At 48.9% G+C, this 16,250-nt stretch overlaps 1 protein-coding gene across 10 annotated transcripts in view; it reads right to left on the minus strand.

Moving 5' to 3' along the window:
• The window catches only part of RUFY3 (RUN and FYVE domain containing 3), a 30,877-nt gene that overhangs the window by 7,903 nt on the left and 6,724 nt on the right, over positions 1 to 16,250 (minus strand). For 6 of the 10 annotated variants that reach the window (XR_005256742.1, XR_005256743.1, XM_038135327.1 and 3 more), the window contains exons 2-13: positions 9,949 to 10,002; positions 6,385 to 6,558; positions 5,545 to 5,662; positions 4,033 to 4,134; positions 3,804 to 3,927; positions 3,545 to 3,606; positions 3,395 to 3,460; positions 3,224 to 3,293; positions 2,155 to 2,247; positions 1,682 to 1,762; positions 1,117 to 1,284; positions 309 to 406 (exon numbers count right to left, since the gene is read on the minus strand). Coding sequence is in view for 8 of the 10 variants with exons in the window: in XM_038135327.1 (XP_037991255.1) it covers positions 309 to 406; positions 1,117 to 1,284; positions 1,682 to 1,762; positions 2,155 to 2,247; positions 3,224 to 3,293; positions 3,395 to 3,460; positions 3,545 to 3,606; positions 3,804 to 3,927; positions 4,033 to 4,134; positions 5,545 to 5,662; positions 6,385 to 6,558; positions 9,949 to 10,002 (1,210 nt within the window). In the remaining 2 variants the exon portion in view is untranslated. Of the gene's footprint in view, positions 1 to 308; positions 407 to 1,116; positions 1,285 to 1,681; positions 1,763 to 2,154; positions 2,248 to 3,223; positions 3,294 to 3,394; positions 3,461 to 3,544; positions 3,607 to 3,803; positions 3,928 to 4,032; positions 4,135 to 5,544; positions 5,663 to 6,384; positions 6,559 to 9,948; positions 10,003 to 10,791; positions 10,935 to 16,250 lie in introns of those variants that run through there. The other 4 variants (XM_038135328.1, XM_038135330.1, XM_038135335.1 and 1 more) reach the window with 2 other exon arrangements.

Genomic DNA, 16,250 nt, shown 5'->3' on the forward strand with positions numbered 1-16,250 from the left:
TGATGAGAAAACGGAAAAAAATAACAGCAAGAGAAAGAGAACACATCAATTAGCTGAGTAGGTATCATGAAACATTTTCAAATACAAACTTTTTCTCAAGAAAGCCACCCTGTCTACAGAAAGCCTAAAAGGAGAGCACCCAATGGAGTGCAATGCACTGCTCATTAACCAAGTCCCAGAGGTGCTGCTCCCCTCAAGGCAGCTCTGTCTGGCAGAGCACTGGGACTCTCCCCTGGCCCGTTCTGGATCCATGGGGCACTACACTAAAGGACACAGCAGTGGACCATGGCTCGAGTTTCCTGCCTTACCTTTGTTCCAGCTGTTTGATGGTGGCAGCCATCTGATTTGTTTTTTCTTCCAAGCGGCTGTTTAATTCACTCTTCTGTTTCACTCCCATGTCTGAACTCTGGGAAAAGGAGCAGTGGGGTTGGTGTAAGGAGCAGTAAATCCCAGATAAGCCCCCATACATCATTTGGCACACAAAACAACAGGGCAGAAGGAAAAGAGGCAGTAAAAAGTGCTGGAAAAGCAAATGCCAGGTCATTATTGAGAGGAAAAATGTCTTGCCGTAGAGGTGCAGGCTCCATCTGGACCCTGCAACAGGGCAATGCCAGCATCCATGAAGCTTCCTGCATATGGAAAACACAGGATGCAGTGCCTGCTAATATTCAATATCTTAATATAATCCAGCAGCTTTGAACAAAGCCATTGGCTCAAGGAGAGCAGAAGCAACTCTTTGCTGTTGGCAAGTTGATTTTGGGATCTATTCTGAGCACTGTGTTGCTGTTTTGGGAGTCTGCCTGTGTCACCACACAGGAGTTACACCAGACTGCGCTGGAACACAAGCGCCCATGGCTCTTTTCACACCACAAAACCACCCAAGATGCTTTCCCCTGTCTCACACACAAATTTCTGGACCACGATGGATTTTTGTTCAGAAGCAATTTCATTTGCCTTTACCCTCCACCACGTTCCCACGTTCTCAGAGCAGGACAGGAGTGCGCCGCACAGCCTGTGACCCTTCCACACCCAGCACCTCTCCAACAGGCAGGAGGAGGAAGTGCACAGCAGCTCTCACTTGCATCTGGAATTCCTTGCGTTTCCTTAGCTCCCTACCTGCAGCTTGAAAGACAGTTCATGCTTTAGAGCCCTGAGATCGTCCAGCTGCTGCCTGAGCGCCACCAGCGCGTCCTGCTTTTCACAGACATCCTTCTCCAGCATCTTCATGGCCAGCTCCATCTCCTGCCGCATCCCGATCTGCGCCTCCAGCTCCTTCTCCACATCCTGGAACACAAGGAGCCCTCAGCATTTGCAGGAGCTGCCCTCACGACCCAGGGGTAACCACCCTTCCCTTCTGCTCACGCAGTCCCTAGCCACGAGTGTGCTGCTGCCACTACTTCAGGGTCACATGTCTGACACATGCCTTAGGGAGAGTAACTCCCCAGTCCAGCATGACAGCCAGGTGTGCAGCATAGCTAGCAGAGAGTCAGGGAATTCTGCATGGGCCTGTCTTCAGGATGGAGGGGTCTAAGGAAAGATTTATTTCCTAAAGCAGAAGTTAATTCCTTAATACCTTCAGGTCAGGCATTCTTCTCCACACACATACATCAAACAAGAGCTCAGCACGGCCCTGACCCTCTGCAGCCCAGTGGGGTGAGCCCCGAGCCCCCCCAGTGCTCACCAGGCGCAGCTGAGTCTCCTCCTTCAGCTGCTTCCGTGCCTCAGTCAGTGCCTGTCCGTCAGCACTCCTGTCCTTGGTGGCCTGAGGAAACAGACACAGTTCACCTGGCATTGTGTACTGCCAGCCCTCACCTGACCTCGTTACTGGCTTTCCCCCAACACTTGGAATTCTGCAACGATTCAGGGCAAACCAGCACAACTCCTGCTTCCTGATTTGCCTGTCCCCCCTCTCCTGTCCCCTGACACCTTGCCCAGTGAGCCGTAAGCTGTGGGAGCTCCCGGCTCCGTCCCGACGGGCAGGCAGCATTCCCTGCGGCAGGGCCCGTCTGCTCCCTCTGCACAGGGCCCACCTGCCATTCCTCTAATCCCCTGGGGGGTTTGTGAGAGACAGACAAGGACAAGAGCTCTGCTCCAACCAAGGCATTCGGGCTGGCCTGCCCCAGGGCAATCATCCTCACACACACACACACCAACCTTACGGCTGGACTCCAGGATGTAGGAGCTTTCCTCCTTAACCCGCTCCATCTCTTCCTGCAGCGTAATGATCCTGTTGTTGGCAACTGCAAGCTGGGAACACAACACAACAGTTAATGCACCAAAAACATACTTGGACTGGTTTTTTTCTCTCTTGACCCCAGCAGATGAGGAAGATTTGGCTGGAAATGGAGGATGAGCAGCACACAGCACCCTTAGGGACGGGACACCTGGCCCAGAGGAGTTCCCCAGGATGACAGCACTGCAGACCAACAGATTAATCTAAGTGTTTGGTCAAAGGCAAAAGGAACTTCAGCAACTCCTTCTAGCTTTGTAACTCGCATAAGGCTCACGCACAGGAGCGGCTCAGAGACAATGCAAGGGATCAGCCGTGCTATCCTGTGACAAACCCACACACAACTCAAGGATGCGAAGGCGAGTCCTTGGCAGAGCTCAGGCCCGGCACACCCAGGGCTGCGACATGTGACACAGCTCCTCACCTGCCCCTGCCTGGCACAGCACACGCGCTGTCACCGCAGCCTCGCTCCGCACACGCTGCGGGCTTCCCTTGGCAGCTTCACTGCCAAACCCCAAAAACACGGCAGGCAGCACTGCCATTCACCTCCGGGTAGCACAGCACTGTGCAGGTAGTACAGCAAAAGGCACTCAGTGCCTCAGCTAAGACCTCCTGCCACCCGTTTGCCAGGGAACTGACCCCGGAGCATTTTATGACATTTATGCCATCAGTAATGACCTGCAGACCCATGTTAAAACACAGACTGCACCTGTGCCTCATGTACCTGCTGTTTCTCATGCTCAGGCTGGACACATCACTTATCATGACATATTTTCCTTTACTTTTTGCAAATTCTCATAAACATACAGTTGATTTTCCAGCTTGTGCTCAGTAGTGACAGGCAGTGAAATTCCTTGGCAGGTCAGCTATTCCAGTTGCAGCGTTTCACACCCCTCATTCTGTACACCAGACATCGGAAAGGAAACCCTCCTTCCCTGCTCAATCCCTAACTCCCGAAGGCCAGAGCATCCGGTGGTTTTCCACGACACTTACCTCCTCAGTCAGCTTTGTGTTGGATTTCTCCAAGGCATCCACCTTGGCCTGCAGGTTGTTTACTGTAGCACTGTTGAAGAGAAAAAACCCTACAGTAATTCCTTCACTTTTTGAAATCTTGCTTTGTCATTTTTCTACAAGATAATAAAGAGTCAAGAGAAACTGTGTTACCTCAGATGTCTGTTGAGCTCTTCCACATAGTTCTTCTGGTCCAAAATAGCAGTGATCTGACCATCTCTGAAAAAAGAAACAGGGCAGCCTGGAACACCTGAACACACATTGCCAAGAGGGGAGCAGCAAGACAGGTGTGCGTGCACCTACCCTTCGGTGCCTTTCGTGCTGTTCCCATCTTTCAAATACATGGAGAAATCAATAACTCCAACCTGGAGAAGGAAAATTTGCATTTTGCATTAAACACCTGGTTTCTAAGACCAACCCACTGTCACCAGGTGTGGAAGTTCAGAGTTAGAACACCAGCACCTGCTGCACTTCAGCAAGGGCTCATCAGTAAGCTATGCAAAACTAATGAATTTTCCAGCTTAAATGAGCAGAACAAACCCATCAAGTGAACATCCAGTACCTGCGAGTCCAGGTCCTCTCCCTTCATGCAGAAGTTGGCATCGATGACATTCAGACCTACGAGGAGGCCAGCAATGATGGCACCTTCCTCCTCCATCATCAGTGCATTGGGCTCGTAAAATTCACTGTGGGATGCAGGGCAAGAGATACAGAGCAGTGAGACGGGAAAGGTGATCAAGATCTTACAAGAGAGCAGAAGTGAACTAACTGAGAAAGAGTCCAGCACTCACCTGAGAAGATCCTTTCTGTTAATCAAGGCTTTCATGTACTCCGAAAGTTTCTTCTGCATCAGAGCCAGGCGAAGCCAAGCTCTTCCTCTGCCCACAGGTGTCCTGCAAAGGCCAGAAACAAACACTTCCAGACACCCGGCAAGGCACAGTCACCAACAGCTCTCATAAGCCCACCCTACTCAAGTTCCTGCACTTCCAAGGCAGAGCTGGCACCGGTGCAGAGAAACACAAGGTATGTAAGCACAAACGGGTGCAGACCAATTGGGCTGTCACTGTCTCTTAACTCGTGATGTTTTTGTTGCCATCCTAAAAAGTTTTCCCTGGTTTGATGCCTACTGGATGCTGCCAGACAGATCAGCTGCTTCAGCTCCTCACCTTCTGAGTCACAACCAGTTCTGCCCAAGTGACAGGAACGTGCACAAACCAGCACAGCTGCCCAACACCACTCCTTGGGGTGGGTGGGGCTGGATGGGAATGTGGCCAGACAGCTCAGAAACACCAACTCAGTTCTGTTCTCCTCAGGTGCTTTGCTCACAGGATGCCACGGGCTCGAGTGCCAGTGCTTGCCCTCTTGTCTCCCAGCCATGGCTCACTAACCCATGACTGACATGGCTCACTTGCCCACCCCTGACTCACTAACAGGAGCTGGCACTTCCCAAGGGTCACTGTGACCAGAGGGTTTAGAAATGCACCCTAAAACTGTTCTTTGCTTCCATTCATTTCCTATTACAACGCTCTACAACAGGAAGAGGTGCCAGGAGCTCTGGCACAGCACTGGTCCCGGCAGCTGCTGCAGGAGTCCTGCACACACCTCCAGCAAATGCACTTGTCTGTACATACCTGACTAAATACTAACACAAGAGCACTTGACTGGATTTATCCACCTATTCTTTCAGCAAAGATGACTCCATCCTTACTCCTGATCCTCAGACAAAAGCTTCCTTACCCACTTTTTCTATTCCAAGCTAAATGCTTCTTACAGTTTCTCTTACCATGAAAGAGGCAAGCCTGAATGTGATGTCTGAAATTCCTACAAAACTTTTACAAGTAACACATGCTTGCTGTGGCTTTTTGCCTCCCCTCTTGAACACAAACAACAATCTTCTCCAGCTTGGTGCCCAAGCTTTGCTCTCACGTACATTGTACCTGAAGTTATTTACAAGAAGAATTACCTACATCAGCCTCAAAACTATTTAAACTGCTATAACCTTCCTGTTAATTCCCTTCCTCTGGAGTCTGACTTCATAAATGCTCAGTCAAGGCTGTTCCCATGCCTGAGGCACAAGCAGTAAATGCACTGCTGCCCGTAAGTTTCCACGCTCTTAGCAGAGCAAGAATCAATCCTGTGCTGTCCTGCTGCAGATCCTTGATGAAGAGAGCAATGATCCATTTTTACCTGCAGAAGGTGACAGCTGCATTCCTGAAGGTTCTGTTCGCCCTTCTCTCTTCTTCAAGATCCCTCTCACAATAAAACCCATATTATGTACTCACGCAATCCAGGAGTGTACTTACTTCAGCCCTGGGAGATCCTTGACACTTGCTGTAATCTCCGCAGCCTCAGGAACAAGTTTTTCTACTAATTCTAGAGGTCCCCAAAATGATTTGTTTTGCCCAAGAAAAGTCTTTTTGGCTAAAAAACAAACAGAAATAAAAAATGAGCCCGTTAGACCTGTGCTGATATAACACATTCTCAAACAAGTGACAAAATTAGCCAAATCCTGCCAGAATGGTTCCTCTGGGGCTGCTGCTGGGCAGGCAGTTGGTGTCCTGGGATCTCAGGATGGTTTGGGTGGGAAGGACCCTCAAGACCACCCACTTCCACACCCCTCAGCTTCCCATCTCCAGCTACTACCACGCAAGGGCAGCACCTGAAGGCCAGTCCATACTCAGCCATTTGAGCTGTGAGTCAGGATTTCACAGGCAAGCACATGCTCTGCTTTAAAAGCAGCTCCCAGCCATGAGCTGCACACAGCCCAAACCCTCTGCTGAGACAGAGCTACTGAGAAAGGAGCTCTGGGGTTGCAGTTCCTCTTCCAGCAAGGGAATGCGCTGCTAAAGCACAAGGAAGTGCAGAAAGAGGTGTCACGAGCTTGCCAAAAGCCAACTGAGTCCCTGATCACCGAGTTACACCTGGCACAACTGAACACTGAACTTTTCAACACGGCAAGCGCCTGCCGCAGCTCAGCCTCACCCTCCAGCGGGTTCTGGGCCTTGCTTCGGCCTGCCCAGTGCCCGGGGTGACAGCAGTGACCGTGCTCAGCCTCTCCCGCGTCCCCGGCAGGCTGCAGGGCTCCGCTGTCAGCCCACACCGCTGCTCCCCAGGGCAGGCCATGCCCTGCCCAGGCCGGGTACCTTTGAGGCCGTGCTTGAGGCAGTGCTCCATGACCACGAAGAACTGCTGCAGGGGGGCGTAGTCCGAGTCCAGCGTGCGGCCCAGGTTCAGCGCCGACTCGATCAGCCCCTTGATGCTCAGCTTGGCCATGTTCATCAGGTTCATGCGCTCGTTAGCCATCAGGTAATTCGGGTCTGCAACAAAGCAAGGAAACTGCTGCTGAGCAACGACAGCTGCCTTTATTACGCTGAACAGCCCACCTCGCTCTTTGTTTTCCTCAGCTTTGAAGGCATTTTTGGGGCAGCGAGTTTCCCAGGAGGCACTCTGCAGGCTTTTTGTGGAGAAAAATCAACACCAACTAGCAGTTTTAGGGCCAAAGCCACAGTGGCATGGCAACAGACGATGAATCATACTGAGGGTGCCTTAATACTTGCAATAACTACAGGAGCTCCCTACTTTCCAGAAAGACATTTGGAGCCTGGCGTTCATCCTGTGCTGTGCACCTTGACAATGTATCTCTGACCAGCACTTGTTCCAACTCACATGCCCAGCTACCAACCAGTAAGAATCCTCCAGCTGTGGTTTGTTCTTCCATCTGAAGATCACCTTGGACCCCCTCACACTTAATCCAGCAACACATGTCTCTATCTGAACTTGCATCTCTCTTCCTCAAGACTGTTTTTTTAAGCTTAGATGTAGCATGGAGCCAACTCCCACTTCCCTCTCTTGGTTTTAGCAGTGCCACTGCTTTTCACCCGTGAGGAGCTGATCTTCATGGCTCTTAGCAGGCCATACTAAACCCCCAAACTCACAGACGTCCCAGGATTATCTTCTTCCTCTTGCACATTTTAAGCATCCAGACCTTTAGGCCTGCTACTCACACCCAAGTCTGGAGCTCCGGTTCCCAGGTGCAGGCAGTTTCATCCCTGTAAATCCCCCACTTATCCAGGGCTGCTGCCAACAGCCAGGGACCCTTGAACCCAGCTGCCACCTCGAGTTAATTAACTACTCCTGGCAGCAGAGACCTGACCTGAGGCTATCTCAGACTACAGATCTAAGCAAGAGGCACCCTGTCAGCACCCGCCAGCCAGAAAGAGAGCTGAGAGACCAGCTAATACACCCACACCCGAGTGCACGTCACTGTGGGCTGGGAAAATCCAGCACAGCGAGGGGGAAGAGCCAGGGCAGTGCCAGCATCCAAACCTGATAGCACAGCTCATTTGTTCAGTCCCTCCAAAAGCAGCTCAGGACAGCGTTTCTTCATTGCCCTTCTTCTTCAGAGGGAAGCAGCACCAGAAGTCTCCTTCTCTAAGTTTGTTTCCATAGTTTAGACAACTTCCAAGTACTCATTTAGCAGTGCAACGCTCAGAGCAGCACTGGACTGCAGAAAGGCTCAACTCTGTGAGGTGTTTTTACTGCCTTTCACGACTACTGCTGCCTGAAGGTGATGGGTCTGGCTGCTCTGGAGGTACCCTGAGCCCATGAGCTGCTCTGGATTTCCAATCCATCTCCTGAGCTGCAGGGCAGCTAACAGTCACCATCACTGGGAATGCAGACTCAGGAACGAGTCAGGCACAGGACTGCCAACACAGAGACCTCCTCCTCATCCTCTCTCATCCCATCTCCTCACTGGCCAAGGCCACTGCTCTGATGGGTAGCAAAGCGTCCACAGTGACTCTGCTTGGGGGCAAACCCATCCCTAACACAGAATTAAAGGAACTGTACAAGAGAGCCCCAAAGAAAATGCTCCTTTGGCCGTGGTTCTTGGCTCATTTCAACAGAAAAGTATTTTCACTGTATCACACTAATCCAAGGCTTCTGCTTCCTTAATCTGCTCTGAGCAATTGTTCTCTGCGTGTGCAGTTTATCCAAGATCCTCATCTTGCAAACCAGTTAGTTTATATAGCGTGAAACTGGATAAAATCCCCAAGGTTTATTCCAAAAATTAAGTGCCAAGTAATGGATACTCTTGCTCTCTGTACTGCACCAGGCACACCTTGGAATAAGGCAGGGTAGGCGGGCGAGGCTGACTTGTACACAGTAAAGCTGTAGGCTGGCTTTCAGCTGGGACAAGCTGGATCCTGGTGTGCTCCATCTGAGCCAGTACCTTCTCCAACCTCCTTCTGCAACTAACTGCAAAACCCCTGCCTGGGCCTTCCTACACAGCCCACATCATAAACCTTAAAGTAAACCCCCAGCTCTTGAACTTTGCTTTCCACAGGGTTTGGGTTTCAAGGAAGCAATGTCCTCTTAGGACATTTTGTTATTTCAATATTGCAGCTTCTACAGAAGACACACATCTTTTCAAACCAGCTGCTTCCATGAAGATGTTTCCAAAAGCATTCAAGAATCCTGTAATTTGTTTGAATGGTACAATCTGTACCCAGGAACCTGAAAGTCAACAAAGAGTCAATGCAGTACAGGATCTCAAAGGATTAAGCTGTGACTGCTCTTGGTACTCCTCATTTGGTGATAATAAATTTTATCACTCCTCACACTTACTCTAAAAGAAGGAAGAAGCAACTAAAATGAAGCTAAAACTTGGACCAAAGGCAGGGAATGATGAGACACTGGAGAAGTGAACAAACCCACTGTGAGCAATGCCAATTCATTAGCACTTCATCGTGGCTCTCCATCTTACATCAGGAGCAACAACTTAAAGTAAGCTGAAATTTAGCACAGCTGCTTCAGTGTGCCAGAGAAACACCTCTGACCTGACAAAATAAATGGAAAACAACTCCTGCAATATTTTATGATAAAAAGAAGACTCGGGCCTCTCTTTTTTTCCTAAATGCCTGCCTTGGAAAATGCCCTTCTTTGGGAAGCAGCGCGGGCTGCTGTGCCAGCAGAGGAGGGCACTGCCTGTGGCTGAGGAGGCTGCGGGCAGCACCGGGGCACAGAAGCAGCACAGCTCTTCAAGGCACCAGGGTGGAAGATGAGCAGCAAGGGCCACTGAGCTCGGAGCATGAGAACATCAGCCTTCCGTGCTGCAAGCACCTGAATCCCGTGCAGGAGCAGCTGATTCAATCATCCAAGTACCAAACTGATTAACCACTTGCTACGTTGGGGATTCAACTATTTCACATTTGCACAGTTTCTTAAAAACCAAGGAAGAAGTGCTATAAATAAGTTCGTCATTTAGTACTTTGCAAGTTTTAAAATAATTTTTGCCAAGCCTTGGCAAATACTGCCAGAAAATCTGAAGAATCTAGACAGAAATACTGCAGAAACCTAAAACTTCAGAGTGATTTCTGAAATATTTTTTCAAAATTCAGCTTCCATATGTTGCTGCAACCTCTTAAGCTGTGCTTCTGCCAGGCTCAGGAAACTACCACCTCTGAAAGCATTTAGGAGAAGGCAAATATAGCCCTGGTTCATCTAGTTCTTCTACCTCCACTGCAAGGCAACATAGTAAAAAAACCCGCCAACATGGATTTAAGCAACACCAAGAAAATGCAGGAAAGCCACAGCTACTGGCACTGGGAAGGGAAACTAACTGCATTTTGCACTCAGGCTCAAAATAATAGCGCGGAAGCCAACGATTAGCACAAACAAGAGCTGTGAGATGTGGGTGTGGAACGCACCTTCGGAATCATCGCGCAATTGCTCCACCACATCTGTCAAATCCTCCCAAGAGTCTTTGCAAACAGCAAAAGGAAAGGAAAAGAAAGAAAAACGTCATGCAAGCCGTGATCTAAAGGAAAGATTCAAAATCAAGGTGTAAGAAAAGCATAACTGAAAGGGAGATTTGCATCATACAAGACTTAATTCACAGTGGCAAAAGATCTGCAAGTCAAAAAGGTTCATTAGTCTGCACAAAGCAATAGAGCAAAGCATTTTTCTCCCAGAGTCAGACCGGGGCAGGCTTCAGAAAAGCTGCAGAAGTTTTGTTTCTGCATTAACACAAGCAACATTTTTGTAAAGCACATCCCAAAAAGAAAAGCAACAAAACCATTACTTTACTTATAAGATAAAAGCACTAAACTCGTGACATTTATGCAATGTCAGCTTTTCCTTCAATTCCCTCACATCCAGCCCCAAGAACAGCTGCTGGCAGGGACACAGCCACACGTGGGAAGCAGGCACGTTCAGGGAAAACACACACTGAGGGCATATTAAAGGTTCAGGAGAGGTTTAACTCTGTTGTGACCCTCACCCCAAATGACAGATCCCACAGAGGTGACCCAGCCGAGCCCTGCACGGGTCCCAGGCTGATGACGGCCCCCTGAGGACTCAGCCAGGGGAGCGCCTCTCTCCTTGGCGGGGCCAGGGAGGAATCCCGGGAGAGGAGCAGGCAGGACAAGGCGAACTGGTTTCAGCACACCCGCAAAGTCCCTGTTCCAAACCCAGCGAGCCGAGCCAGCCGAAAGCCCCGGACCCTGGGCACTGTTCGCTCCCTACCGACACCCGCGCTCCCCAGCGCTCACCCGCCATCGGCAGAACGTCCGAGGCACGGCAAAGCCTGCGGCCCTCTTCCCCAGCCAGCTGCGCCGGCGACCCGAGCAAAGTCCGGAGGCTGCCGGGCCCTCCTCCCTCCCACACGCCGCCCGCCTCCTGGCCCGGGAGCGGCAGAGCAGCCGGGAGCCCCGGAGCCGAGCCCCGCACGGCCCGTGCCCCGCAGCAGCGCTGCCCGCAGGCCCCCGGCCCGCCGCGCCGCCCTGGGGACAGCCCCGGGCCGAGCACTGCTGCGGCAGCTACAGGCACCCTCCCTGCAGCACACCCCCGGGGCTGACAGCCAAACCCTGGCGATGCTGTCCCCCGAGTGCCGCAGCCATGGCTTCTGGTCTCCCACGACAGGCGCTGCGGCTTGCCGAGGGCCAGGAGACTGAATCTCACTGCCGTGCACGGCGCTGTCCCTGACGCTGCCCGGGACCCGGGGCTCAGACCCCGATGCTGATCATCCCGGAATCCCTACCTGCACACAGTAAGGGAAGCCACACACCACCACCGCAAGGTCTAATACTGAGAGGGTGGATTTTTTCTCAACCCAAAGCATAAACGGGGAAGAACACAGATGAAATGAAGCCTGTCAGTTGTCTCTGTCCCTGTTACCCAGGTACTGCTAAATCTGGTTTTGGTTCTTTCTCGTTTATTTTTAACCCTTACCAAGTTACCCGTGTAAGGATCCCAGAGAAATATCCAGAGGGGTCATGAATACTTTCTTCTCTTCTACCCCTACAAGCCATAAACTCATCTTCCTACTAGCAGGAACTGCACGAATTTCAACTGGTGCTATGGCATTTGCATAGGTTTAGAGGCAAAAGCACTTTTTTTCTATTTTCATTCATTCTACATGCATCTATCTGCACTTGGCATAGAGGAGTTCATTTCTTCTTTTACCTTGTACATTTTCCCACTTGTCTGGCAATTCCACCAAGCAACAGCGGGGGGGAAACACCTTCCCACAGAACAATCACAAAGAGCTGAAACTCCTTAGTTTCCATGGTCCTTTTGGGGTGTGAAAAACTCAATACTTCTGATTATGATGCAAAGTATTTAACTCACTACGTAGGAAGTTTGGAAAACAGGATGACCGAGGCTTTTAAGTCAGCATAACATGATTAACTCATTCCAACGAGATTCCCAGGAAGATTAGTATTATGGAAATGAATATCCCACTGCAATGAACACTCAAGCCAGTTCTTCAGGAAGGGACTGGAGAACTTGCCTCTAATGTATTAATCATGAAAATCCTATCTGTTCCTTGGACACTGGAGGGGTTTGCCCGCTCTCCCGTGGCTGACACAGCAGCAGCATCTCACTGAAGGACAGGCAATACTTTCCCAGCCAAAGAAAGCTTTTACAAGTCAACCCTGGGAGAATGGAACAGCTTCAAAATTATTTCACGCTGCTTTCAACATTTACTTTGTTATTGAAGGTTGAAGTTATTAGGCTAAAATAGAGCTGGGAGTCTAAGCCTTCCTGGACCAATGAACATCATCTCACACACAGCATCTGGATATCAAGTTCCTCCAAAGACAGATGAAAGAGAATCACAGACTGCCTTGGGTTGGAAGGGACTCTGAAGTTCATCCCATTCAATCCCCTGTCTCTGTCCCCTGCATGGGCAGGGACATCTCGCCCTATCCCAGGTTGCTCTAAGCCCCAACCTGGCCTTGGACACTTCCTGGGATGGGGCAGCCACAGCTTCTCTGGGAAACCTGTGCCAGGGCCTCACCACCCTCACAGGGACCATCAAGAAGAAAAGGTCACAAGTTTTTAAATAGGTCAGGACTTTTAAAATTTTTTTAAGTACAGAAATTTTAAACTCGTAGGGAGAGGCCGAGCCATCAGTAAAATAACCTAAAAAAACCCAAGGCGTCAGTTTTGGGAAATGAAAACTGAACTTGATAAACAAAGTCCTGAGTGATGCTGCCAGGCCAGCCCTGCTGCTGGGAAAGGCTTGGCCCAAATCTGGACAAAAATTCTTTTATTACAAAAGGGGAACCTCTGGTAGCATTAGTACACTTTAAGTGCATTCTGATATTCCTTACCTTAGGAATACATTTAACAGCAAATAAAGAGGCCAAGGAAGAAAATTAGGTGGACGCTGTTCGTGTTATGGGAAGTACATAACTAATTCTTTCAGGTTAGGTTTGCCAACATAATGGATCACTAATTGTTGACAAAGAAAAGGGTTTCAGCATCATACTCTAACACCCTGCAAGCCCAAAATCAGGGAAACCACCAGGCAGTCTGCAGCCACGATGCCAGCTACCATCCACTCAGGACAAGAAACCATTTCTTTGAAAACCCCCTGCATAAAAATTCCATCTCTGAATATACACATACACAGAGAGCCATGCATACAGAAGAAAAGAGCTGCAAGAAACCAGAAAGAAATAAAAGGAAATAAAGAAGTACAGCCAAATTGCAAATTCCCAGCCCACTCTCCATTGCACCTATGGGACAAATAAACATCCATGTACATCCCATGAGGTTACAGTTTAATCCCACCCCAAGTCTCACTCCCATCCCCACATGATCACCATCAAATATCACCCTATTTCTCGGGGTTGCCACTGTGTGCAGCTACATGGAATGTTTCTGCACAACCAGCCTGTTTTCAGAGGGAAACACATGACTAACTGCTATGGGAAATGTCTCATCCTATTCACTCTTTGGCAGACACCAAGAAACTAAAAACCCAAACCCTTGGGTTTTCCCCCCCATCTTTCACTTCCCAGTTCAGTTGACACCCAAGTGGTTTCCCTGCAGCATTTGTCACTCACCACCTCTGAGGGATATAACCCTGCCCCAAGCTCCCCAGCTCTGACTTCGTTTAGACTGACACAGCTTAAAAGAGCAAAGAAAACAACTCTTGAGAGCGATTTCTGCATTGAAGCCTGGAGTACATGACCTAACTGCTATTCCCAAGATTGATGACCGTGAACACTCTGTAATTCATTTAATTCGCATTTACTGACTTCACATCTCTTCTATTCCATCAGGTCTCCAGCTCCATCAAACTTCTCATCTATTTTGGGGTTTCTATCACCAAATGTGTTTTAGGAGGCTTTTTGCAAATACAGAGTCACCTCATGTAGGTTTCTGTCCACACCTGAAAGGTCCCTGCCACTCTGAGTACAATTCAGATTTGTTTTCTAATGGGAAAGGCTCAAAGCACTGAAAAATTCTACCTCTCCCACGACTTCGCTGCTCCTATTCCACACTACTAGAGAAACCCTAAACCCAAGTTAAATGTTGCCTGTTTGCACAACAAAAGCATCATCAGTAAGGTTATGCCGCTTCCCTAAATCATTTTGAGGTACGGAAAACACTTGGATAGAAAATGGAGAGAAAAGATAAAATCTGGCTGATGATTCAATCATCACCGCAACAGATTAATGGGCAGGAGGTTTTAAGAGGAACATTTGCTTTTCCTGAAGAGGTCCACAACTCCTTGTCAGGGTATCCTACACAAGCACATGCCAGAAATGAAAACTTTACAATCACTGGTCCAAAAAGTAGAAAAAATCTGGCCTTAGCTTAAGCCCTATAGAAAAGATAATTTCATCTTTGCATATTATAAATTCTAATTCCAACTGCTGCTCTTAGCGCAAATGCAGGAGGATCAATAAAGACAGGAATATTGTAATTCCTCAAACTTCTCTCAAGTTAGCACATGTATTCCTTCTGGATGCTACTACAAGGTGATCCCATGAGGACAAAAATTTCCACGGCTCTCACTGTGAAGCTCCTCATGATTATTCAAGATGGAAATTTAACAGCCAGTTAAACAGCCTAAAAAAGGCCATTTTGTGTAACTCCTCCCCAGAGCTGAGACCAGTGTTCCATGCCATCCATACACACACTCTGTTCAACATTCAACAGACATATAATCCAGGTGGTTTCTACCTCCATCCCTAAACTTGCCTCCAAGACCAACACATGCACTGCAAGCCAAGTTAAGAACCACCAATGCCACATTGAATTCTGAGGGGCCTGCAGAGGACAGTAAGGTTCTGAGAGTCTTATTAAGATCACAGCCTGTTTAAAAAAATGAACTCTTTCTCTAATCCAAGCAGATTTACAGTAAGCAGCAGAATCTGCTTATTTTCATATGCACACAGAATTGCTCCCATCAACTGAAAAAGCTCATTAATTGCTTTCATTGTTAAATAGAGGGGCCATGCTACAGGTTATACGGAATATACGCAGTTGCAAGCAACTCAGTACCTGCTGCTTGTTTTTAATTTGAAGATAAGTTTTGCTTAGCTCTTCTCAAGCTCCAGCTCTGTGCAGGACTGGAATTGCTGTGACTGGCTCTGAAGGCAGGATGGCTGCTCGAGGGCTGGGGGCACAGCAGATCACAGGGTGAAGAGAGGCCAGGGACAAAACTCCCCAGAAGCAGCAAGAGCTGAGGGACAGCAAATGGAAGGCTTCAAATCTTAATCCAACGAGCTGTTGGATTTGGTACTTACTGCAACATATATTTCACATGTTGTGATTTCTAAGCAAAGAGCTGTTCCCCTTTGTCATGCCTTTGGAAGAATTCCACAGCTTTTTTTTCCTTCTTCATAATGCCTACCTTTGCACATCAGTTTTTTTTTTAATGGAGACACTGGCAGGGACACGAGCCCACGCTGCTGTCCCCCTGCCCCGTGCACACCCTGCAGACACAGCAGCAGTGCCGATGCAGTAGCAGCAGACCCAACACCGGGATACAGCTGTGTCAGCTTTTCTATTGTCAACGCTCTGCCTGACCTGCTGTGTTCAAAGCACAACTTGGATCCAAAAACACCCCCCAACCAAACAACCAGCAACCTTCATTTACCAGGAAGGCTGTTACCGTGCTGCTCTTTTTGCATTCCTTTTTGACATGTGAATTAAATATAGGGTAAAGAAATGAGCATATGCTGTTTTCTAACCCCCTTCTGGTATTCACCAAAGACTGACTGTAATTACACCTTGAAAAACTCGGGAGTAAGAGCAAGGAAAGTCTCTGTGTAACGCACAAGAACATGGGAACTGGAAGACAACTGAATTCCTGCTCACCCAGTACTCACCTCCCTCAACCCCTGGGACATGCTTCAGAGGGAATGCTAAATTTCTCCTTTTGAAACCTCTGTCTGGTATCCCACTGCGTGACTAAGTACTTGGCAAGCCAAATCCAAACCCAAGGGCTACTGTCACTGAAAGCAGCTGTCAAATGAAAACTAAATTATCCCTTGGAAATTTAGTTTAAAGCTTCAATCCCCACCACAATTTCACTTGCCTCATTCAGCAAGACAATGTAAGACACTGCCGACTTAACCAGGCAGCATCAAACGGGCCAAGCCAGACTGCTTGGTGGAGTGGCATTTCAGGAGTTACTGGAAAGGGGTCAGGCACGAGAAGCTGGGGCCTCCTCGCTCTAAAACCAAATGGTGCATCCAGCAAGGGC

The sequence above is a fragment of the Motacilla alba genome, chromosome 4 (assembly GCF_015832195.1).
Source record: "Motacilla alba alba isolate MOTALB_02 chromosome 4, Motacilla_alba_V1.0_pri, whole genome shotgun sequence".
Classification (NCBI taxonomy): Eukaryota; Metazoa; Chordata; class Aves; order Passeriformes; family Motacillidae; genus Motacilla; species Motacilla alba.